Below are 25,190 nucleotides of genomic sequence, written 5' to 3'. Positions count from 1 at the left end.
ACTAGCCACTCGGCAGGTGCTCAGTAACCACCTGTGTCTCGTGGCTGCCAACTCAGACATACAGATCCGGATGATCTTGTCTCCATGGGAGCCTCAGTCCTGCCTCTGGGTCTGGCTGTGGAGGGGTAGGGGAGCAGCACAGGAGATGGGGAAACTGAGACTCTCCTGTTCCTGACGCCCAGCTGGCCTCCTTGCTGTGATTTCAGGAGAACCTCGGAGGCTTTTCTGCCTTCGTCACTGGGATTCCATCATCCTAGCATCACTACCCTTCTGAGCACCTCGCTAGGCACCATTACTCTCCCCTAGTTATAGGTGAGGAAACCAAGACCCTGGGAGACTAAATAGCCCAAGCAATCCAGGTCTGGACACTTCTAACCACTCTGCTTTACAACCTCAAAGAGTTTTGTTTCCATGGGTCTGCAAGAGTCCTTTATGAAAATTAAAAATGAAAGGAATAACCCTTGACTGCTACCCCCTGGAGTGTTAGAAAGAGGCCATTCCGAAATATGCTTTCTGGTTTTCTCTCTCTCCTCACACCCGTCCTGGTGTTACAGACGATGGATGAGGAAGCCCACTCGATGAGATGAGGTCACTTGCCCACCACCTCCTGCTACCAGGAGGCTGGGCTGGGACGTGGAGCTGGGACTCCACGAGTGCTCAGAGAGCTGAGAGCAGGGCCCAGGACAAAGATCCCAGGGAGTGGGTTCTGCCATTAGGGAACCGGGAGGGGGCAGCAAGGCAAAACTCCCACGTCAGGTCATCCCCGAGAGGCCCATTCCATCGAAGCCCAGGAGGGGGCAGCATCTCCCTAGCGCGGTGAGCATTGGCAGGAGGTGGCCAAAGCGGCGAAAACCAGCTCTTCTGGCAAAAGTGGCTGGTCCAAGAAGGGGGGAGGTAGAGAATGAAGGCGAGGTACAGGGTGGTGGCCCGGCTTATCCAGCCCCTTGCTGCAGAGCCCAGCTGGCTCTGCCTGCAGCTCGAATGGTCAGGAATGGGGCCCACAGACTGCAGGCATCAGCCACTCCGGAGGGGTCTTGGATGACCTTGGAGGAGGAGCTGGGGCTGACCACGCGTCCTTCAAGGTCCTCATCCACCACATCCCGCCTGAAAGTATCCCCAAGTATCATCTCTCCACCCCCAGCCCCAGGAGCCTTACGGCAATTTCTCTGCAGCTTCATGCCTGCCCCTCCCCGCACCCACCCCCCCCCCCCACCCTTTCCTGGCTGTTTGTTTCACTCCTGACCTTCCTGGGTCCACTGAGCTCTTGAGGGCCCAGGCTGAGCTGCCTTCATCTTTGTAGTTGTCCCCAGACCCTTGTGGCATTCTATTTCATTGACTAATTAAACAGGCGACACCATTCCTGTCTCTTTCCCTCAGGCCTCGGCTACAACGAGGAGCAGATTCACAAGCTGGATAAGTGAGTGGCCCGTGCCCCTGGCAAGTGGGTGAGCGGGAGGGTGGGTGTCGCCAGGAGCGATACTCTGTCCCTGACCGGATGGGGTGGAGGGCTCTGATCCGGGCCGTAGCTTAGGCAGAAGAAAAGCGGGTAACTGTATGTGGGGGCAGGTTATCTGGGGTCAGGGGAGGGAGATCGTGTAGCTGACTCAGAGGGAGGTTTCCCTGAAGCAGTCTTGATGTAACTGGGTTTATTTCTAGTATGAACAAGATTATTTGGAATATTTCCATTCCTCGTTGCCCTCACTGACTCCCCGCTTACCGCTTCCGGCTTCTGACCTCTGCCGGAGCGTTCCCTCGCACTGCTCTCTGCTCCTCTGTATGCTGGACTCTCCTCTTGCAGGAGACCCTCCCTGACTTCAGTGGTTATTTGTAGACTTACTCCCCCAGCTCTACACCCGTCCCTAACCCTCACACACACACACACACACACACACACACACACACGGTCTGTCAGTCTCTCCAGAACCATCTCGTCTCCCCTGTGAGGACTGAGCCTGTGAGCATGTGTGTTCTCTGAGGCCCCCTTGTCCTTCCTCCACATCTCTCTGTTGCTGGGTCGTGTGTTCCAGCCACTCCGATCTCCACAGTTCGTGTGTGCAAGCATCATTTCCTGCTTGTTGGGACAGGCAGCCCTGCCGTGGGCCTTGAGGCGGTGGCCACTGAGGGATGCTGCCCTTGTGCACGGGTGGCTCTCGTTGCTTATCTCTGTGCCTGGGGGTCTCTCTGTCTTTTCAGGGTGAATTTCGGTCATTTAGCCAAAAGGCTCCTGCAGGTATTCCAGGAGAAGTGCGTGCAGAAGTACCAGACATCTCTAGTCACACACGGCAAGTGGATGAGGTAACAGTCGGACCCTCCCCACTGAGCTGAGCTCGTGGACCCCCAGAGCCCTTCTGAGCCTGGCCCTTCAGGCTTGCAGAGCCCTAACTGAGGGGAGGTGGGAGTAAAGGCACAAAGACCAGAACATGAGGGGTTTTTTTGTGCACCTGGGTGATTTCTGTACGTTAGCTTATTTAATCCCACAACATCTACCCTATGCAGTACACACGATCACCCCACTTCACAGATGAGGAAACTGAGGCTTAGGGCACAGGTCTCATTCTCAATACCACACAGCTAGTAAGTAGCAAAGACTAGTCTGTGGGTATGACTGCCTGGAAACTCTGGCTTCTTTCCATGTTTCCAGGTGGTTGTGTTGGGAAGCCCCCTCTCTGGGGAGAAGTGGGATGCGGCCCTTGAATAGAACCCTCTCAGACGGCCCCCTGTAGGAGTTCTGGGTTTTCCCTTCTCGGATGAGTCCCTCCCTCCTTCCCCTGCCTGTGGGAATACCGGCCCCTCCTGAGAAGAGAGGGCAGGTTCCCAGGCCTGTATGACCTGTGGGCTTGTTATGGGGCTGACACCCATCCTCACATTAGAACACAGCTCCTCCTCCACCCCCCCACCCCACCCCACCCCAAATTCTGATTTAATTGGTCTGAGGTCAGGCTTGCAAGTCAGCACTTTAAAAGCGCCTCCAGGTAATTGTAATGTGTAGGCAGGGGTGAGAATCAACCACTGGTTTATCTGTCCTTGGGTTGGTTTCCTTTTCGTGCAGTGAGGAAAATGGTCCTGCCCACTCCCTCCACTTAGAGAAAAAGAGAATTCGTAGAAGAGTCCTGACCTTGATTTGCTCTGGAAATGGGGCCATTCCCGTAGTAAGTGCCCTGGGGTGGACTTCCTCTGTCTGGAGCCTGACCTGGCCCCGAGCTCGTCCTCACTGGCATGTGTGGTGGGCGCAGGCACATGTGGTTGTGCACTCCCGCCGTGGTTCTGCTCGGAACCTCAACAGTCTCGGTCAGAAGTGCCCTCTGTGAGAGGTGAGGGCACACCTGGCAAGAGGCAGTGAGGGGGGCAGATGCCAGGACCCATCATCTCCATCCTCCGCTGTCTGGAAAGCCTCTCCCTGTGTCTGTGTGGTGACCCGAAGGGTGGCTGGATGGGCCCCTGTCAGAACGAGCAAACCCAGCTTTGATTTCTTACCTGCTCTCTCCAGGGAGGTGCACGAGACCAGGATCCACTTGCGTATGGTCAGCTGTTCTGTGGCTGCCTTTAACACAGAAGCCCAGGGAGCCCAGGAGAGCCTCAGCAAGGTGCGAGATCTTCAGGGGGCACCGGGGCTGGGGGCTGCCGAGAGGAAGCCAGGTCAATCCGGCACTCTGGGGCCACAGGGCCATTCCCCTGCCTTTGGGCAGGGCTGCCTTCAACCAAGCCCAAGCACTTTGTGGGGTTGGAGGTCTCTAACATACAAATGTGCCCTGAGGTGGGGACAGAGGGAAGGGAAGGCACTTCCTGGTGATCTGAGACTGAAGGTCACTGCACAGCTTCCAGAACTCTGGGACATCTTCCTCGGGTCCCGTGGAGCCGGGAAGTCTCCAGGCTACTCCTGAGAGAGGCCACGTGAACTCTCTGTGGTCTTTTAGTCTGCTCTCTGGGAAGAGACCCCCACACAGGCAGCTCTGGGAAGGCTGCTTCTCTGGTCCCCAGCCCGTGGCACCTGTAGCCAGCCTCATCCCTTCAGAGGCTGGCTGGGCTGCCCTGCCCCTTCTCTGGAGCTCCTGGCTTGGGCTGGGCCATGGCGTTGTAGGCTGGACCCAGAGGAGAACTGGACAGTCTGGACCGTTAAATCCAAGCACAGTCGAGGGAGGGTGGCTGTGTCAGGCGTGCTCCCAGGGTGGGAAGCAGGAGCTTGTGGGAAAGGCTTGGGCATTCTGGGTGCCCCAGGGATGCAGGCTGGGAGCCATTTTGTCACCCTTTTCTTACCCTTACTCACACCTCCCTTACAAAGAAACACACCTGCTGGCCCCGCCTCCTGACTAAAGCGTGGCTTTCCCTTCAGATCCTTGACCAGTTATCTCACCAGCTCCTTCAGGACAGAACAATGGGGGCTCAGGTCTCAGCACCCCCCACAGCTCCCCACCCCAGCTCTGCACTGACAGACCTGGTTCTGCAGTAAGTGCTGGAGAAAAGAGGGGAAGTGTGTGTGGAAGGGAATAGCGGGGGAGGGGGAGGGTGCAGAGGTGAGAGCCCAAGGGGTTCTGCCTCAGGCCTGGGAGGCAGGAATCAAGAGTCTGGGTGGCAGGCTTCCTGGGGAAGGGGTCAGGCGGGCAGCTGGGCCTCAGCCACAGCCGCCTCTCTTGTCTCTGCCTTGGACAGCATGCAGGAGCTCTGCGAGGAGGTGAAGCTGCTGGCCTTCGACCTTCAGGACAACAACCGCATCATTGAAGGGTAAGGAGCTCCCACTGTGTGTGGAGACGGGCGGCTCCTCAAGCCACCCTTGGGTCCCTGTGCCTGCCCATGCAGGTTTGATGACAGGTGTCCCTTTTCCAGTCACGTCGGAGCTTTGGCCTTGTCCTTAGGTGGGTCGCCATCTTTGTGAGGTGTAGGCTTTCACTAGAGTCTTGAGGACGTGAGCCTCAATAAAGTCAGACAGGGGGACTCGGAAGCACGTGGGTTTGTGGCCACATCCTGCTCCCTGAGAATGTGGACTCTGCCTGATGCCTGCCCCAGACCGAGCCCTTCAGCCTCTGCAACCATCCATAGAGTCCTGCTGTCCATGTCCCACACCAGGAAACCGCAGCACAGAACGTGGGTTAACTGCCCGAGGCCTTTCTCCGGCCCTGTTGGGCTCTGTCTTTGTGCACATGTTCCCAGGGCTGCCAGGCTGCGGGCCCAGCCTCAGAGACTCTGGATCACCTCCTGTTAGGGTCCCCTCCCCAGGGTGGGGGGCAAGGTGAACCACAGGGGGTGCAGCAGGGCTCAGACTTTTGGATTTTTTGCACCAGTGACATTCACAAAAGAGAGCTGGGGAATAACAGACTGACCAACTTCTCACATATCCAAGTAAGCGCATTTGAAAGGGAAAAAGCCCTGCCCTCTAGTAGTCCTGCTTGTATAAAGCACATTTTTAATACCAAGGAGAAGGGGGGACCTAATCTCAGCAACGAGGATGGTCCTTGCCCTGAAGGTCAGAGTGCCTGTTTACATACATACACACTTGTGCATGCGCGCGCACACCCCACACCCTTCCCATCAGCCTAGTCTGTCGCTTCCCCACGGGACAACTGGGGCGCAGTGGAAAGAATCTGCAGAAATTCCAACAGGACCTGACTCCTGGCTGCTCTGTACAAAGTGCATGAACCTGGGAGATTTGTCCTGCTTTCAGCTTCGGTTCCCTCCCCTGTGAAATAGGAATGAATGGTGCCCCTCCCTGGGGTTGGCCTAAGCAGGATGAGAGACACCATGTGCTGGGGAGGAGGGGCACAGAGGAAAGGGCTCACTAAATGGCAAGTGTTGGGCGCTGGGGAGCCAGGAGCAGAACTTGCGGTTTTCCTGACTTTCAGGGTCCTTGGGCTGAGGAGGGAGCTCCTCCCTGACCCATCCCAGCAAGGGGAGAATCCATCCTCTTAAACCCTTGCAAGGAGGTGGGGGGGGGGGGCGGAATTCTTTCCCAAGCAGCCCTCGTGGGCAGGAAGTTCCAATTTTAGTGCTGACATAAATTTTTCTTGCTGTGATATGGAGTTTATTTACAGATAACTCAAAACTTTAGTGAATTTTCACTTCCTTATGCAGAGCTGTAGCCAAAGAGCCTACAGAAACAACTTGAATTCCTCTCCCCACCTCAGCTGCTCCTGACCTTTGGCCACACTGGATTCACCAGGGGGGCTTTGAAGAGAGTGGCTCCCAGGTCTTGCCTCCAGAGACTCTGGTGCCGCAGGAGGCTGGGGATTTTATAAACTCCCCAGGGGATTCTAAAGTGTAGTCAGGGATGAGGACCAGAGTTGGGGGTCAAAGACACGACGAGGGGACAGCTCAGGATAAAATGGCTGGGTGTTCCTGAAAGTTGAGTGTGTTGGGTCCCGGGTTACGGGCTGCAGGCTTCTCTGCCTAGGTGGGGGAAGCTAACTGGTAGCTTTCCTTACAGGTTAAGTAGGCCCCCGTCGGCCCCTGACTCCTGAGGTCCGAGCTCCATGGGGTGCACGACATCCTGAAGCATTAGAATCATTCAAAGCCCGCTCTCCTGCCTGCAGTGCGGGACCGAACACAGGATGATGTCTGGTCCCATCTCATCAGCCTACCTCTCTCCCGGCCAACAGCTGGGAGATGTCACCAGCATTACCTTCCACTGCCTCTCTGCCGGAAGCAGCAACGTAGGACCTGGGGTGCCAGGCCATCTCCGACAGGCCACACTGCCTGGGCTGAACTTTGTGTCTCTCTCACACAGGCTCAGGTACGGCTCCTCCGTCTCCCGGGCCTGTGTGGCTAAAGCTGGCAGGCCGCCTGGGGGGAGAAGAGACTCAGATCACTCCCATCGATCTGCCCACCCACCTCTTCTGGTTTACGGGGCTTCACTTCTCAGGGAACAGAAGAGAAGGCCTCCAGGGGTTCCCCTAGGATGCTAGGTCAAGCGATCTAATTTCAGTCTTCCTTCCTCTTAAGGGGTTTCCCAGGGAACATACAACCCTCCCCTCTCCTACAATTTCTGGGGCTCCCCACCCTCAGCCCCAGGCATTCCAGAGCCTGATTTTGCCTCTACTCTTGGTCTGGCAGAGCCTGGCAGGGTTGAGAGAATGGGTGGTAAGGCCAGGTGCTAGGTCCCCGGGGACCCTTGCCCCCCTCATTCTGCCCGAGGCACTGCCGGGCTCTGGGAGACGCAGCCAGCCACTGTCAACAGTGAGCACAGGCCCGTAAGCCCAGTGCCCAAAGGAGATAAGAGGCCTGCACCTTGAAGAAGTGGAATAAATGTGGCGTGGCCTTCTTTTTCTCTACTTCTGAGTGGCTCTCGCTGGGCTGTGTCTGTGAGGCAGGGGAAGGCTCTTGGCTATGTGTGTGCTTGACATCCCAGCAGGCGGTGGGTGGGGATCTGTGAGGACAAGGACTGGGAAATGGAGGCGGGACTGGTCACTTCCTGATCCCTGCCTTTCCCCTAAATGGGCCCTAATTTCAGGGAAAAGTCCGAGGAAGATGGCATCCTGCTGGGAGGACTTGCCTGCCCATTCCTTCTCCTGCCCCCAGTCATTTGGGGGGGACTTATAGGGGGCCTGGGACTTGGGGAGAAAGGAGATCTCTCTCCCCCACCAACTCAAATCCACCATCTAAGTGCCTACTCCTCCCCCACCCCATTCCCCACCACTGTTCAAAACCTAGGCTGTGTCCTAAATATCGAGCTTAAGCACTACTGTGGACCATTTTGAGTATTCCCTCATTTTGCCTAGAAGCTAGAATGGTGCCTGGGCACTCAGACTTGTACAAACGCAGTCTTTCCCCGCACTACATCCAGCCTTCCCTTAAGCAGAACTCGGCTACCCACCTAGCCTAGGGGGTGGGGGAGAACGCAGTCAAGTAGCCCCATGAGGCGAGGGAGATGCGTGGGAGGCTCCATTTGTGCATGAAGCATGAAGACAACACTATGCTTGACTCTAGATCACCCCAGAAATCTTTCCTGCCCATCTTCACGAAACCTCCATGTCCTCAGAGGCTACCCTGCCTAATGACCCAGCAGGGCAGAAGTGAGGAGACCTGGGTCCTGCATTCTGATACCGTCCATGCTGCTTCTCTATGGAAAAGACCAGCACCCTCTAAAGACCCAGGGGAGGGGCACCGAGGGGCTGCTTGCATCAGGCCTAAGTGGCTTCACATATGCCATTTGGGGGGGGGTGGCGTCCATGGGGTCATCTATACCCAATGGGCTCAGAGTCTGGGGCCCCTGGAACCAGCTGCTGCCTCTCCACGGCCCTGGGCCCTGGGCACGCCTGGTCTGCTCTGCCTGCGTGAAGTTCAGGCTGACACTTCTGGCTCATCAATGGCCTTGTAGGGAAGTCCCAGCATGGATTTTCCCTGGCAGCTGTGGCTGCCTCTGGATCACATATGCTTGGTGGAGCTCAGCAGAAGAGCCAGGGGATCCCTGAAAGCCAAGTGTGGATTTTTGAGACATGATATGATCCAGGCTCTGTGATCTCATGAGCAGAGCCCAGCAGAGGACATGCCCAAAGGCTCCAGTCTGTTCCTGTGCTGGGACGTGGACGCCTCCCCCAATTTAAACTCCTGCAGAGCTTCTGATTCTGTGCGAGGAACTGGACCAAGGCCCAGATTCAGAACGGTGTAAGATCCTCAGGTGTCTGAAGACCTCTTAAACTCCCCTTTCTGTCCTCTGTAGTGATTCCTAACACGACACTTAAAATGAGCCCACTCGGTCCCTCAGGCATGAACCGAACACCCCGGACTGTGCCAGGCCCGGTTATGGGTACCAAAACCACACAGGTGACTACGATGCCTCACCTGCTCCCGGAGGAGTTCACCTTGATGGGGGAGGCATCTCAGTGTCATGAGGAGAGTAGGAACACACAGCTCAAGTGTGGCATTACGTCACCATCATCACAGGGGACCGCGGTTAGGTCAGGGAAGGACTCAGGCGGCAGTGGACTCCGGTGAGGTCTTGGCAGGTGAGTGGAGTTACCTAGCAAAGAAGGCATGACAGGCGTCCCCGGCAGTGGGAACAGCACAGCCACGGCATGGAAAGAACTGTAAGAATGTGTGTCACTGTGGAGTAAGCTGAAGTGGGAAGTCAGTGTTGAGGAAAGAGGGCAGCCAGACCCAAAAGGTCCTGTAGGCCACACTAGGGAATTTGAGCTTTACCTCAGGGAAGCATAGAAACAGGTTTAAAGCCAAGGCCAACTGGTATTTTAAAGATATGACTCTTTGGTGTCGCTGTGGAGGGTGTATTGAAACACCGTGCCTCGGTCTCATTTGTAAAGTGGTGATGACATCTTTCAAAGTTACAGGTAGGAATAGATCAGATATGTCTACAAAGTGCCTGAAACACAATTCTCTGCACACCCCCTGCCCCTCCCTTGGCTGTGAAGATCTTGTGCAGGGTAGATCAAGAAACAGATGCTCTTGGGGCACCTGGGCGGCTTAGTCAGCGAAGCATCTGACTCGTGATCTCTGCTCAGGTCATGATCTGATGGTTCGTGAGTTCAAGCCCCACATCAGGGTCTGTCCCGATGGCGTGGAGCCTGCTTGGGATTCTGTCTTTCCTTCTCTCTGCCCCTTCCCCGCTTGTGTGTGCACTCACATTCTCTCTCTGTCTCTTTCTCTCTCTCTCTCAAAATAAATAAATAGACAAGAAAAAAAGAAATAGAAGCTCTTGTGTCAGATAAGTTCAGTCAGTGGCTCAGTTCGGTCACAAATATCTGGAAAGAATCCACATGGCATTCAGATTTATGGCGAGCATCCTCTTAAAATAGGCTAGTCCATGTTAAAAGTGGGCCTAACTAGGAGGATGTGGGGGCACATCTGGGCTCCCCATGCGGTTAGTGCAGCCCACTCTGGAGGGCCTGGTGCCTCTTTCAGTGCCCAGAGCTACAGGCCTGTAGTCTCTGTGTTTGAGAATCTGCTCAATTTCCTCTTTATAGGCTGGTGTCCGGGTTCAAAACAGATTCTGGGACCCCACCCACATGATTCCAATCAGTAAGGGTGTAGCCCAGGAACCTGCAATGTGGATGAGCTTCCCTGGCGATTCTTTTTTTTTTTTTTAATTTTTTAAAAATGTTTTTATTTATTTTTGAGACATCATGAGCGGGGGAGGGGCAGAGAGAGAGGGAGACACAGAATCGGAAGCAGGCTCCAGGCTCTGGGCTGTCAGCACAAAGCCCCAGGTGGAGCTCAAACTCACGGATCATGAGATCATGACCTGAGCTGAAGTCAGATGCTTAACCAACTGAGCCACGCAGGTGCCCCTTTCCTGGTGATTCTTAAGCTAAAGTTTGAGAACACTGAGGCAGAGTTTGCAAACGACCTGCAGAGGACATGTGAACGCCCCAGCACAGGCCAATGGGCAGTGGGCAGTATACGCCTGACCAAGCACCGCCCTCCTACCCTGACAGCTGAGGTTAGGGAGGCTAGGCTAGGGGACAGGACAGATCCCCACAAGGACCTGGCCACTCTCCCATTGCACCCACCGTTTGCTTTCTCAGGCCTATCTCACTTCAGCAGGGGGAGCCTCTGCTACAATTAGTCATTTGGGAGTCACTTCCAGGCTGCTTCAGTGATTTTGTAAAAGGTGGAATCCTGGCTTCTTCTCCCTTCATCTCACAGAGAATCCTTAGCCAAGTGATGCCAACGGGAGGTGGTAAGGAATGGCCAGAAGGAGCTTCAGACTATTTCCCTTGGAAGCTCTGAGTAATAGCAGTTACTTCAAGCAGCTGGGCCCTTTCCCAGTGCCCTCTGTAGAGAGACGGGGGTGTGTGGGGGAGACAAGAGATGGGAGTAAGGACAGGAGAGAGGGTGGGAGGCAGGAGAGAGAGGAAGGGAGTGATAAAGAGATGGACAGGCAAAGGGTAATGGAGAAGGAGGGCGGAGGGGGAACAGAAATGAGAGGACCGAGACCCAGAAGAGACAATTGTGTGTGTGTGTGTGTGTGTGTGTGTGTGTGTGCACGCGCGCGCGCATATGTGGTGGGTTGGGTGGGAGCAGGAAGAGCCAGGAAGACCATCCCGGCCACTGTGCTTGTGCTGGTCTGTCACAATCTTCGTCCCTGGCTTCCTGCCACAGCAATGGGCCCAGAGCTGACTTCGTGCTGGAATATAAGTGGCTGTGGCTTGGAGCCTCCTCTCTGGCTGAGGGGGAGAAGCTGCAGACAGATCTGCCTGGAATATCTGAGTTTTTCCAACACAGAAAGAAGAAACATACACACACACACACACACACACACACACACACACACGCACACACACCAGTCTTATCATAAGCCTGGTGGAGTAACTTGGGTGGAAAAATCCCATAATTGAGATGCAGACCGAGGAGGCATCACTAAACTGTTGGCAAACAAGCCCCACCCACCACCCCACCCTACAGGGTGACACCTTTCCAGGAGCCCTCAGATCCTTGCTCACGTTCGAACCCTGGTTTGCCCTCTTGTCCCAAGTACTGTCAAGGACCCAGATGATCCCTGTGGGAGCACTGGGGGTTGGTGACACAAAGAAAGCCCATCCTCCTGAAGTGGGGAAGACATCCTCCTAGCCTTCAGCCCTGGTCATGGAGGCAAGAAATCCACCCCAGTGACCATCAACTTTGGAGGAGTTCATGAGTCTTAAATAGAGTTCCCAACACCACTGTCACATCTATCCCGCCCAGCAGGTCACTGGGTGCCTTCTATTCTCCCTGGGCCAGGTAGTTCTTTGTCTCTCCTCCCTGGGTGCAGGGACCATGGCTTAAAGGTTGTTAAGAAATGAGTTGGTAGCTGACAGTTGAGTTCATTTCATTAAAATATATATATATATATATATATATATATATATATATATATATATATATTTTAATTTTAGAGAGAGAAAGAGAGTGCAAGCAGGGGAGAGGGGCAGAAGGAGAGGCGGGGGGTCTTAAGCAGGCTCCATACTCAGCGCCAAGCTTGATCCCACAACACTGAGATAATGACCTGAGCCAAAATCAAGAGTTGATGCCCAACCAACTGAGCCACCCAGGTGCCCCCTTCCCCATTCTGAGCACATGATAGGATCGCACCTCCTGCTCCCACTGTGTAGGATGGTCTGGATATGTAGGAGCTTCCAGGCTCTCTTGGTTTCCCTCTGGCATGGTGACTGGCAACAGCAGATGTGGTGGCTGGGATCCATCAGCCTGGGTCCCCGAGTGGCTTTGAAGAACAGACTCTCCATGCCAACCAGCAAAGGGCATGCAATATGAGAGAGAAGTTTCTGGTTTAAAGGCACCGAGATTTGCAGGATGTTTATTACTGCAGCATAACCTAACCTGTCCTGACTGGTCCGGCGAGGCTGTGCAAACAGTTGTACTGTCAGAATCACTGGGAGGTCCCCTCAATGCTTCGGGGATTTCAGCGACTTCAAATGCTTCAAAGCCAAACAAAACCAAAAACTTCCCCTTCAGAAAGTCAGGACCCATCCTGTTCTTCCCCTTTCCTTCCTACTAAGAAACTTGGTAGAGGGTTGGGAGGACAGCCCTGAAGCAATTCACCCAATGGGGGAGCCAGCACACTCTCTGACCACCTCCGCAGTGACTTCACACACTGACCACACACTTGAGCTACTGTCAGGATCCTTCCCCTTGGTCAAAAATAAAAACAGCACACCTACTCTTCTGGGGGTGAGTCACAAACAGAAAAAAGTCAATGGCTCTGAGACAAGAGGATCTGCTAACATGGGAAAAACTCCCAGAGGAGGTGTCTCAGCAGATGCTGTGGTCCTACCCGGGTAGCTGGCATGACCAAAGACGGGTCCAAACAGTTCTGAACCTCAAGCATCAGCCACTACAGTACATCGGTCATGGTCCTGACCCTACAACGAGACTAGAGTTTATTTAGTACTTCCTCCCTGGGGAAGGAGGACTGACTTGTGAGAGAGAGAGAGAGAGAGAGAGAGAGAGAGAGAGAGAGAGTGTGGGACGGGCTGGGCTGGGCAAGATGGCATCAGAGGAGGCGAGTCCCAGCCAGGGAGCCTCCAGCTGGGGCTCTGGGGAGGCAACTACTTCTCCCAGCCTCAATTCTTGGCTCAGGGAGATGAACCTTAAGATAAACTTGATAAACTTTTTGGGTTGATTACATGAGGTTATGTTATCTCCGTTTTCATCTCCGTTCCCATCCCAGAAGCCAAATGCAGGGCTCTGGCCCTGCACAACCACCTCCCCCATTCAGGGCTGAGAGCAGTCACCACCATTCTTCCAAATCAGAGCTGCATCAGGAAAAGGAAGCCCAGATCATTTTTCTGTGCAGCTCAGGCAACTGGGAAGGGGTTTATGTCCGGTGATTCTAGACACCCATCCCATGAGCCTCTCCATCCAGGGGATCTGGGACCGGCTGCCCAAACCCATGCCTGGAAAGGGGGTGGGGAGTGCAATGGAGGGCAGAGATGGTGACTGTTGGCAATTATTTCACAAGCGGCATTTCAGAACTGGCCTTCCAAATGATGTACTCATTACCAGGTCCCTTCTTGCCACAGCAAGCTGTCAACCAGAGCTCAAGCTGGGTGCACGCCCTGGACCTCACCCAGCTCACTGCCTCCTGGGAGACAGTGATCTCCTCCAACAACTCTCAAGTCCGTGGAGATGGATGGATAACAAAGGGTGGATATGAGCAGATATTTACGTGCAATACAGGTTTCTGCAACAACTCTGAGAAAACTATTTGCAGAAAAAGTGGGAGAAGGGGGAGAAAGAGACCAAAAATGCAAATTGTACTTTTCTTTGCAAATATTCAGCAGAAAGCATTCAGGGATAGCCCTCCTGCCGCCCCCGCCTATGGAGTTTTTCTCAGTTGTGTCCACTGAAGTTCACCTGCCCTGTGGGGAAAAGAACAGAGAAGCCCACCTTATCAGCACCTTGGATCTAGAGTACTGGAGTCCTTGGACCACCGGCAGCTACACCACCTAGGGATTTGTTAAAAATGCAAAATCTCGGGGCGCCTGGGTAGCCTAGTCAGTTGAGTGTCCAACTCTTGGCTCTGGCTCAGGTCATGATCTCACAGTTAAAGCCCTGCATCGGGCTCTGCACTGACAGTGTGGAATCTGCTTGGGATTCTCTCTCTCCCTTCCCTGCACACACACACTCTCTCTCTCAAAAAATAATTAAAATTAAAAAAGGCAAAATCTCACACCTCAGCCCTAAACTCATACTGATCAGAAACTCTGGGGGTGGAGCCCAGTAATCTGTGATTTAACAAGCCCTCCAAGTAATTGTGATGCACACCAAAGTTTGAAAAGCACTGAAGGTAGAGAAAGCAAGGTTCAGACAGGGGAGGGGAGAGGTGGGAGAGGGGAGCGGATGGTGCACATTCTCTCCTCTCCTCTCTCTCCTCTCTCCTGTCATGGGTCAAGGCAGGCTGGGAATTCCCTGGCTGCTAGACTCCTGAAATTGTAGGAATTACCTAAAAATTACCTTCAAAGGGAAACTAAAAGCAAAAGTGAAGATTCCCCTATCAGACACTAGGGGGAGTCCCATCTCTGGCTTGGGAAGAACAAGTCTGAGGTCTTTAGGAATTTAGACTATTTGCAAAGTCGGTTGCTGGTGACCTCTGCTAAATCAACCAAACTGAACCCCAAGTTTTAAAAGGACAGGCAGTGGTCACCGCATCAGAGCCGTGGATCGCAAAAGCATTTACCTGTCTTCCCACTCCCAGACTAATTTACGGGTAATAAATAAATAAATAAATAAATAAATAAATAAATAGACAAAAGTACAGAGGCTGGAGAGGGCCCGGGGTCGTGCAGCTGGCGGGTTCAAAGATCCAGCAGTCCTGTTCGCGCCCGCGAGAGACGATCAGGACAGGATACGTAATTTGTGGGACCCAGCGTACAAAGAAACTGCCGGGCCCTTGCTCAAAAAGTATTAAGACTTTGAAGACGGTGAAATCGGAGCGTTCAAATGGAAGGGACAGAGAAGGTTATGAACCCTGGTCTGGCGCCAGCACAAAAGGACTCTGGGTCCCACAAGTGAGCCGTCCATCACTAGTACGAAGTAGGGCTTTTGGAGGGGCTGATGTTTCCACAGGAGTTACTAGAGCAGCTGTGGGAGGAGGAGGTTTTGTTTTAGGAAGATAAGCTCTCCCAAGTCCGGGCGATCCAGGGCCCCGGATCATAACCCCAGTCTTCCGGGAAAGGAATATCCTACCAGGCAGGGCTGCCGACGGAGGGGAAATCCAGCGAGAGTGAAAGTCGCACGCGGACAGCCTCGGCCGCCGAGTAGGCGGCTTCCCGTGGTCAGCATCGGAAGCGTCTGCAGCCGCGCGTGCCTCGGCGTCACCGGACTCGGAGCCGCTGCGGGAGCGCAAGCGCCGACGGGGCATTCCCGACCCACGCGGGGCAGGGTGGCCCGGGGTGGGGGGGGGGTGCGGCGAGGGGAGCCGAGGCGCACACTCTCCCGTGGGCGGGAAAAGCCGGAGGGTGGCGCGCGGACACGGGCCTCGGGACCTATTCACAGACCCACCGCAGCTAGTTCCCAAGCCCTTCCTGGCCGCCTGCTCCCTCACCGGGGCGTGTTGGGGTGCGGTTATGGGGGGTATCTGGTTTGGGGGGCCGTGATGGGAGAGGGAAGGAGGCAGGGCTGAGGGCAGACGGCCCGCCCAGCAACGCCTCTCAACTGCCCCAGCGGTCCCGGCCGCTTCCCGAAGACGCGCCTAAATCCGCGCTCGCTCCCGCGCCCCCAGCCGCTCGGCGGGTCGGCGGATCCCTGGGGCGTCCTTCCTGCCTCGCGCGAGTCTCCCCGCCTCCGCCCCGCCCTGCAGGCTGCGGTCCCTTTAAAGGCGAGCTCGTGTGGGGCCGCCCTTCTCTCGAGGCTGACTCGGGAGCAGCGCCACCGCCGCGAACCGCCGCCGTTGGCCCGGCATGGCCATGGCGTCCCCGGCCATCGGGCAGCGTCCCTACCCGCTGCTCTTGGACCCAGAACCGCCGCGCTACCTGCAGAGTCTGAGCGGCCACGAGCCGCCGCAGCCGCCGCCCCCCGGCCGCTCCTCTCGCCGCTGCGCCCCCGCTCCCCTCTCCACTGCGCGCGGGGCGCACGAGGGGCGCGGCGCCCGGAGGGCTGCCCGGGGGGACCCGGAGCCCCAACCTCGGGCCTCCCGACCCGCTCGCCCTCTCCGGCCTGGTCTGCAGCAGAGGCTGCGGCGGCGGCCTGGGGCGCCCCGGCCCCGCGACGTACGGAGCATCTTCGAGCAGCCGCAGGATCCTCGCGTCCCGGTGGAGCGAGGCGAGGGGCACCGCTTCGCCGAACTGGCGCTGCGGAGCGGCCGGGGCTGGTGTGACCTGTGCGGACGAGAGGTGCTGCGGCAGGCGCTGCGCTGCGCTAGTGAGTGTGAGGGCATGGCAGGGGAGGAGCGCGCGGGAAGACCGCAGTCCGCGGGCGGGGAACTGCGAGGGGGCTGGGGCAAGAGACAGGGCCATTGACCTTCTCCACTTCGACTAAGGGAGACGCGCCCGGGAGACTCTGCTTCTTAGTCCCCTGCCCGGTATGCTTTAGTGACTGCCTACTGCCCAGGTATGGTGATGCGGTATTTAACAAATAGCTCTGTCCCTGACAGGTACACACTTCACCCCGCCACACACACACACACACACACACACACACACACACACACAGGTTGCGGATGATGGCCACGCCGGCAAGGTCATTCCGTTGTATCTCACGCACCTTCTTGCTTTTGCTGTAAGTTCTTGACAGAGGGTTGTGGGACCGGTATTGAGATGGCCCTTAGACCCATGCTTATTAGGGTTAATGGGGAAATGGCTGGTTTGTCGCCTGTGGTACAGGCCCATGGTACATGTCCGCCTATGGCACACCTCTCCTTCAGGGAGCATTGCAGGAACAGGCAAGAGACCTGGTTAGGCTTTGGATGGAAATGGACTGTGAGGTTGAAGCGAACCTGAGGTTACCCTGGACCTGTGCCCCCTCTTGCCTTCCACCTCTGGCCCCTCAAACCTTTGGACTCTGCTCTAATGTTTGGCTGTGTCCTGCCACTGCCTCCCCCTCCCCTCCTCCTCCCCCCTCAACTCTTCGGTTACTGCCCCAGTCACCAGGCTCTAAAATTCCCCAACTCCCTGCCCAGTACTTTCCTCCTCGGAGCTCTCAGGCCCCTCCAGCCTTCTTCTGAGCCACACTCTTCTCAAAGCCTGCCTGTGGATCACTGGACACCCAGTGTTGTAGACTTTCTGAGCAAATTTGCAGTCTTCTTGGCAGGGGCGGGGGGCGGGGGCGTATTATTTTTCTCTTCCTACAGTTAGGTGTGTGTATTTCTTTAAGGGGTGTCCTCTCCCCACCCCCATATTTGAAGTTGCCGTGTTTGGTGGAAGATGTCCATATCCATGGGTCTGTGCGTTTATAGAGATAGTTTAAATATCTGAAGTACAAAGCACAGAACATGGCACAACCCCTAGCAAGCATCTCTGGAAATGAGTTGTGGTTTGCATCTTTTCAGCAAAGGCCCTTCCCCCATGACAGCAGGCCCCTGTCTCCCATCCCGCTGCAGCACTGGCCAGGCAGCAGCTACTTCTGCATCAGGAAAACCCTCTCTCGCCTCTCTCTGCAGTTCCCAGCAGAGGCTGTACCCTGTGCCTCTTACTGCAGCTGGCTTTAGGGAAGGAAAGCTCATATTCTAAGCCAGGGTCAAGTGGGAGGGAAGGATCGGAGGGGAAAGTCGGTGTTGCTCCCTCCACCACCAGAACTCACAGTTTAGGTGCTGATACAAAAGGAAAGAGCAAAATTTATAGAGGGGTGTATTGTGGGTGGAGGGCTGCTGTCACTTGGTAAATGTCCCTGGCTTTCCAGGAGAATCAAATGCAACTTGCCCGTGGATGTGTCGGCAACTTTCGCCCTCTCAAGTGTCCTAGGGTACCTTACCGTGTCCATCAATTCTATAAACGCAGAGAGAGGCGGTATTCTCACTGTCATGGATTTAGTTTTGCTAGAACCCTGGGAAATCTGCTTTATTGGAATTCTACTTTGTACTAAGACATTTGGGGACTGTATCAACTAGAGGTGTCTGAGCACCAGAGAGGGAGCAGAGCTGGAATCAAGGGACTAATGAGCGGAGTCTCTGTTTGTCATTATTAATATTTAACTGGTTGTGGACCTGTGGCTTGATGGGAACAGTTGAGAAATGTTCTGATGTGCAAATGAGCGCTGGCAGGTGAAGACACAGATGGCCAAACTCACGGAGCATCTTTCTTACAGTTAAAGATCTAACTCCATGATGGGGTTGGTTTGTTTTATCTTTGTTTTGAAAAGCGAGGTTCAGAAATATGGCTTTACAAAGGTACTACCATGCAGCGATTAAAAGGACAGACTGAAACCAGAAGAACTGAGTTTGAATCTTTACTCTGCCACTTAATCTCTGTGTGATTCTGGGCATCTCTGTGATCTGCTTCCTTGTTTTAAAAAACAGGGATAATGACATACCTACTTCATTGTGTTAATATGAGAATTAAATGAATTAATATATGTAAAGCGCTTAGCACAGTGCCCTGCAAAAGGCATTATGAACGTTTAATGCAATATGAATGTTATTATTATCCCCTCCCATCCAACAGCTGTAACAATATGTCTGGGCTCATGACACCTCTTAAGATCACCTTTCCAAGCAGTGAGTACAGTTTTCAAACCCTGCCTGGCTGAGCTAAGTGGGGAAGCGAGGGCCATGAGCATCCCAAGAAGTGCAAGTATTAATTCCCTCTAGAAAGGCCCTTTCTGCCCCTGCCGCGGTTGTGAAACATCTTCATCCTCACTGAATGCCAGTGGCTTAGGGAGCGTCAAGACACTGGTGCGTTGTCTTTATATCACTTGCCTCCAACAAAGTTCCAGGCACAGAGCAGCCTCAGTAAGTAGCAGTTGATGAAGGTGGTGGCTTGTTTTTACTCTTAAATCTCTCTGCTCTTGGAAGTAAGCAAAAGGGCAGTGGTATGCAAATGACATCTGTCTGGGCAGGAGGCTGGCGATGGGTGTTGGCAAAATGAGCTTTTAATAAGGGAGACTGTAAAACAATTTTTTAATGTTTATTTTTGAGAGAGAGAGAGAGAGAGAGAGAGAGAATGGCAGAGAGAGAGGGAGACACAGAATCTGAAGCAGGCTCCAAGCTCTGAGCTGTCAGCATGGAGCCCGATGTGGGGCTCGAACTCATGGACCTCGAGATCTTGACCTGAGCGAAGTCTGACTCTCAACCGACTGTGCCACCCAGGTGCCCCTGAGGGAGACTTTTAGAAAGGTGCGTGCCTGTCTGTTTAGTGAAAGCCCCTCTAACTTAAGTTTACTCCTACTTCCACATCTAGGTCTATAACTGACTCTGGTTAATGCTGGATTTGCCAACAGGGAGACTCAGAGTTAATATTAATTTCCAGGATTAAAGAAATCATGTTTGTTAGATGGAGAAGGAAATCCAGTGGGGATCGGAAGAGAGACAGAGAGAATTTTGTGAATGCATGTGTATGTTTTAGGATGGGGACAGTGGCACTGGTGAGGATCCATTTCCAGCATTCTGGGAGGGCAGTGTCAACAGCAAACAAGCCAGAAACTCACTGGCTGCCCTTTGGCTTTGGTAACAGGTAATGTCCTTTAGAGGTTATGGACCCTGTCTTCTGTAGAAGGCACAGAGAGTTGACCTTTTACCTTTCATCTAGTTTTGTGGATATGGAAGCCATCCTGGACTATGGAAAGTATGGAAAATGGGGAAACCTAAGACCAGCTCAGCACTCAAGGAGGGATGCTTGGGCATGCTGCTAGTGGGTGTCTAGAGTCTTCCTTGGAGGCAGCATCATTCAGAGCTATGAATTGTTAAGTGATTGGAATTACAGGGTTGAAAGGGGGGCGCTGGGGCTCATTGTCTTACCCCTCTTCTGTGATAGATGTTTAATTATGATGTGAATAGGAAGCATTTGCCATGAGACCTCAGGGGCAGGGGACCTTCTGGGGTGAGGGAGACTGATATCGCACAGGGCTCCTTGTCCAGCCCTCCCAGCTCTGTCTTGTCACTTCATTAGTGGCTGGGCTCAACCCGCCTCTCTGTAAAGACTAGAACCACCCACATGACAGCCCCTGGATCGTGTGGAATCCTCTCTGGCCATGAGTTCTTTGTAAAAGGGGTGACTGGGACATTGACACTGAGTTTTCCTGTAGCAGACCTAGAAATCTTGGGCACTTGGAAAGTATTTTATTTGTCCAGCACACCCAGCAGCACTGAAGTGTGTGGCTTGAAGTGTTTTCATTGATTTAGGCTCGTGTTTGGCTGTGGAGGTTAGAGAAATGGACGTTGAGTTGTTAAAGAGAGTAGAATCCCCCACCTGTGATTCCTCCCACTGCTGGCTCTAACTGGGCTCTTCTCTTTGGGAAAGGTCCTAGTGGTGTGTGTGTGTGTGTGTGTGTGTGTGTGTGTGTGTGTGTGTGTGTGTGTTTGGGGGCAGAGAACAGACCTGGAATGCTTTGAGGGAGGCTTCTGAGGTCCCCAAGCTGTATCCTGTTTCCTCTCCTCCCTGCTTCCTGTCTTCTCAAAAGATGAAATTGAAAGGATTAAATGTGGGCTTAATTGTCCCCCCTCTTCATCAGAGCATGAAAATTTCTGATTATGGAGGGAAGGGGGCTTGAATCCCAGGTACAGTCAAAAATGATTAATGCCACTTGTCTGCCAGCCTAATTAGACTTGGTAATGAATGTGTGTGTTCGCCTGCTGATCCTGCGGAGTTATTAGGTGGAAGTGAATTGACATCTCCCCTCAGTGCTGAGGGTTTGGTCCGGGATCCTCTCTCTTCCTCCCAAGTTTATCGGTCACTCAGCCTGTGCCAAGCCTGGCAGGCATGCCCTGAGTGACGGAGAAAAGACAGCCCCCAGCTCGGCCCCAAGGGCCCTGCCTGGCTGGTGAAGTGACTTCAGCCACAGGGAGCTGGCTTAGGCCCAGCCCGCCTCTGAGCACAGGAAGGATTCTTCACAGGCCAGTCGTGATTTTCCCACGAAGAACCCAAAGGGTTTTCATGCTTGCTTCCATATTCATCCCCAGAATGGCTTCCTGAGGTCAGCACACAGGGATGCTGCCGCCAAGGTCTTGCATAGGCAGGGAGGCATCGATCGTCTGCCTGGCTAGGGGCGGGACAAGGTTAGAACCTCTCAGGTGGGGTGAACGTGACAGACCTTGAAGGCCTTGGAGGCCATCTCAGGTCATTTCCCTCCTTTGGCCGTGCCCAGCATTTCTGTGTCGGAAGCAGCATCCTCCCCCCCGCCCCCCCAAGGCTCTTCCATGGAGCCCTCTCTGGCTCCCCGTACCATTCCTCAGTTTCCCCCTGGAAAGAGCAGGTAGCCACTCTTGCTCAGTCCAGGATACTATTAAGGCTGGTGAGGAAGCTGTAAATACACCTCTGGCCTTATTAGAGGCTCTTCCTGTTCGCATTCCTCAGATGACAAGGTGAATAATCTTGGGCAGGTGAGTATTTGTGGGTGCGCAGAGCACGCAGATGGAATGTCTCCCCACCCCCCACCCCCAGACGGAGCTTCAGTCAGCAGCCAGCCTTGCCTCTCACTTGGAGACCTGCTGTGCCGGTGGCCAAGTGCTGTCCATCCCCCAGGCCACCCACCGCCCCGGCATGGTTCCGGCTCCCTGCTGTCTGGGTCGGGAAGTGCCAGAGGCGCTGGCGCTGGGAAGGCCAGCCCTGACCCGGTAGATGGCTGGGCATGTAGTCACTTGTGGTTTTTTTTCCGAGGGATTTGGCAAGCTTCTGTCCACATGTTCAGGGCAGGATCTCCGGGTTGGGAGGGGAGCTGAGCCAGCTTTTAGACTTTGGGGAAAGAGCAAGGAGGCCAAGGGGATGATGTCAGACAGGGCAGCAGGCTCTCTTCCTTGGGGACACTGGTTTAAGTGGAATAACAGTGATCATGGGGAGCCCCGCCCCAAGGTCAAGACTATCTTGACTCAGACCAGGGGAGGTGATGCTTGGATGTTCTCTGAAGCACTGCACACACCATGCTGAGGAGACAGGGGCAGAGCTCGCTGCACCCCAGGAGCTCTGCATGGTGGCCAAAGTGGCCAACAAGTTCATGTGGGGCATGTTCTAGCCTGCCTGTGGTTCCTGGCATAGAGAAAGTTCTTGAGAGATGCACCTGTAGAAAAAGCAGTGATGCTGGGTTCTCATTTTGCCCTTTTGGGAGGGGAAGGAAGAGGACCAGCAGGGGTCCCTCCTGGCAAGGTAGCCATGCATGCAGCCTCCCAGGGGACAGTGTCCTGTCCTGATTGAGGGGTCCGGCAACCCCTGGTTTCTGTAGCACATCCCTGATTTTCTTCAGGATTTTCCTACCCTCACCTACTGCTCTGGCCCCATTAAGGGCATCAGGGAGAAAAGTTCCAGCTCACATTGTACTGAGGGTTTGTAAGAAGGGTGGTGTTGGAAAGTCTAGTCTGTTCATTCCTATGTGTCACTGGGAGGCAGGGAGCAGGGTACGTCACTCACCTGTGACCACAGAGGGGCTGGGTCGTGTTTACTCTGCAGTGGAGGGCCTGCACCCCACCTTCTGCTCCCCCTCCTTGTTTCTTGAACAAACATTTTCAGGGCAGGGCAGATCTTACCCAGATATCTGCAGTGGCTATTGGCTAATGCTGCTAGAAAAATGGAAACTTGGCTTACATGGACCTTTAAGAAATCACACCACCGGGCTGGTCCAGTTGGTTGAACATCCAACTTGGGCTCAGGTCATGATCTCACAGTTCGTGAGTTGGAGCCCCGCATCGAGTTCTCTGCTGTCAGCACAGAGCCTGCTTCGGATCCTCTGTCCCTTCTCTCTGCCCCTCCCCCACTCATGCTCTTTCTCTCTCTCAAAAATAAATGAGCCATTAAAAGAAAAACACTTAAAAAAGAAAAAAGAAATCGCATCTAAAAGTCAGCCCTAAAAGAAGGATGATATTCTTTGCCTGTTTTTTTTAATCCTTTTGTGTTTTTTTTTCCTTTTGTTGATTTTTTTTTTTTTTAATCTTGTTATGTTTTGTTTTTACTGGATGCTGGCTCTGGGAAAGAATTATCATTGTGTTTGCTATAGATGCAAATTGGTGTCCTATGAGCCTGGTGGGATGGGAATATTTACGTGGAATGAGAAGAGTTGAGAATAACAAGAAGTGTGGGGCAAAGAGAACTTTTTTTTTTTTTTTTTTTTTTTTTAATTTTTTTTTTTTTTTCAATGTTTATTTATTTTTTTGGGACAGGGAGAGACAGAGCATGAACGGAGGAGGGTCAGAGAGAGAGGGAGACACAGAATCGGAAACAGGCTCCAGGCTCTGAGCCATCAGCCCAGAGCCCGACGCGGGGCTCGAACTCACGGACCGCGAGATCGTGACCTGGCTGAAGTCGGACGCTTAACCGACTGCGCCACCCAGGCGCCCCAAGAGAGAACTTTTATCTCAGAGATGACCTGGCCGAACCTGAAGCCTGTTCTTGTGCCTGGGCTTGTGAGGTGGGCAGGGCTGGTGGGACCACGGCCCCCTCACAGGTGAGAAGGCACAGCCTTCAGGGAGGCAGATGACCTCCGCAAGAGTCAGTAGTGGCAAAATCAGCACCAGAATCCAGCACAGCATTTTGCCTTATGTGCTAATGTCCCTGAACACGCGAGTTAGTTGAGCTTCCTCATTCGTCTGCCTCCCTTCTGTCAGTGATGCTGAAATGTCCATAAAAAGAAGTGCAGAGGAAAAAAAAGGGGGTGAGCCAAGGGTGGGTAAGCCACGTGACAGCTGCACAGTCGGCCAGCACCTGGATAACTGAGAGTTGGCTGCACTTAGGCCTCTTTCCAGAGTTTGGTTTCTAAGTAGATCTTCAGCATGTGTAAATCATGAGATCTTTAAACAAAAGGTGAAGTTTTTCTAAGTCCCAAGATAAAAGAAACAAGGGTCTCTCTCTGGCCCTGCCCCACCCCATTGGTGTTTGGAGTATATGGGGGGTTGGCATGAAAAAGCAGGTAGGAGGTCTCTTCCTGTTCCATGCCTCCTCCTTGCCATGACCCAGGGTCACAGTTCATGACACAGGGCTAACCAGGAACCACAGCGAAGTTAGGCTGAGCCTCAGAAGGGACAGCTAGGATGAAGAAAGTTTGCATAGGGGCTGTGATATGGACCGAGGTTTGCCTCACAGACCTCTGATTCCATCCCGGGCAGCAATGTGGCCACATGAGGACGAGCAGATTTGGGGAACCCCCACCTCCTCACTCTCACCCCATCTCTGACTCTCTGTCCAGATCAGTCTTACATTTGGGTATCATTGCTTATTTTCCTTGCTGACTTGGAGGAAGCTGTTTTTTCCATTCAAATTGAATGGAAGCTGGAGGTTTTGTGGTTTCTGTTGAAACAATTATGTCCTTTCTGCAACTGAGGAAAGGATTTAAAAGAAAACAAAAACCCTCAGAGATGCCTTACTATTCAATGGAACAACAGATTCCAGCTGCAACTTGAGTTTTGAGAGAAAGGATTGAACACACGGTATGTAAATGTCTATTCTGGTGATGTGTATTTTCAAAAGCAATCTGGGGTTACCTCTCTATGAATAGGGCATTTCAAGGTGAGAATATATCGTAGCCCCGGCACTTGAAATAGGGAAGCCTGTCTCTTCAAACTGCGTTGGGCCTGGGCTGGACTCTCTCCTCAGCAGGCAGGTCATCTGGTTGGTGCTTAGATGTTGGCGGGCTATGAGAAGTCATCATACATCCCCCCACCCCTAGATAGTTCTCGTCCTAAAATACCCCTACATTTTTCTTCCTACCCAGTTTTCGAAGGGCCAGGAGTGAAGATTCTAAAGCCTCCCAAGGCCCCTTCTTCAGTGTCTGCCAGTTCTCTCCTGCGGAGAGAGAACTCGCCAGTGGCTTAACCTGTCAAAGAACAGCTCTGCAATGAGGAGAAAGGAGAAGTGAGAGCACTATATCCTTGCACCCAAGGGGGGCATTCAGGGGGGGTTTTCCCCCTCACCTGTGACTCATACTAGAAGTTCTCTAGCACACATGTTTCCTTCCCTGAGAGCTGGAATGGGAACGCCTCCCCTCCCCCCAGCCTGGGCTCACCCGGCCGGAAGTTCCGGACCCCCTTGCTTGGTGGCCCCAAGTGTTGTTTTAGGATCTGGACTCACTTGCCATCCTCTTCTGTGCAGAAGTTGCTGGGTAAACTGAGGGGTGGGGGCACAAAAAAAAGGCCAGTGGCAGCCCCATCTCCCTGAGGAAGAATGAGGGAGAAAGAACCA

General features: G+C 53.7%; 2 protein-coding genes and 1 long non-coding RNA gene across 13 annotated transcripts in view; 2 read left to right on the top strand and 1 right to left on the bottom strand.

The window, feature by feature from the left end:
• IKBKE (inhibitor of nuclear factor kappa B kinase subunit epsilon) overlaps positions 1-8,676 on the top strand; it is a 29,588-nt gene extending 20,912 nt beyond the window's left edge. For 6 of the 10 annotated variants that reach the window (XM_086693637.1, XM_086693635.1, XM_086693636.1 and 3 more), the window contains 6 exons: positions 1,378-1,417; positions 2,194-2,295; positions 3,488-3,584; positions 4,331-4,443; positions 4,648-4,719; positions 6,416-7,259. In XM_086693637.1, the coding sequence (XP_086549763.1) occupies positions 1,378-1,417; positions 2,194-2,295; positions 3,488-3,584; positions 4,331-4,443; positions 4,648-4,719; positions 6,416-6,449 (458 nt within the window). In that variant the 3' untranslated portion in view covers positions 6,450-7,259. Of the gene's footprint in view, positions 1-206; positions 1,358-1,377; positions 1,418-2,193; positions 2,296-3,487; positions 3,585-4,330; positions 4,444-4,647; positions 4,720-6,415; positions 7,260-7,914 lie in introns of those variants that run through there. The other 4 variants (XR_015245958.1, XR_015245960.1, XM_086693640.1 and 1 more) reach the window with 4 other exon arrangements.
• Positions 2,997-3,591, bottom strand: LOC147572506 (uncharacterized). Its single transcript, XR_015245963.1, has 2 exons — positions 3,475-3,591; positions 2,997-3,323 (listed from the first exon to the last, which is right to left on the bottom strand). It is a non-coding gene; the product is annotated as an uncharacterized LOC147572506 (long non-coding RNA).
• Positions 8,677-15,770: 7,094 nt separating the features above from the next.
• Positions 15,771-25,190, top strand: part of RASSF5 (Ras association domain family member 5) — a 72,676-nt gene continuing 63,256 nt past the window's right edge. The window contains exon 1 of one of the 2 annotated variants that reach the window (XM_086693648.1): positions 15,771-16,299. In XM_086693648.1, the coding sequence (XP_086549774.1) occupies positions 15,840-16,299 (460 nt within the window). In that variant the 5' untranslated portion in view covers positions 15,771-15,839. The remainder of the gene's footprint in view (positions 16,300-25,190) is intronic. The other variant, XM_025921274.2, reaches the window with a different exon arrangement.

The sequence above is a fragment of the Puma concolor genome, chromosome E4 (genome assembly GCF_028749965.1).
Source record: "Puma concolor isolate L17-30 chromosome E4, mPumCon1.1.hap2, whole genome shotgun sequence".
Taxonomy (NCBI): Eukaryota; Metazoa; Chordata; class Mammalia; order Carnivora; family Felidae; genus Puma; species Puma concolor.
Note: the sequence above shows the minus strand (reverse complement) of the source record. Positions and strands in the feature narration are given on the sequence as shown.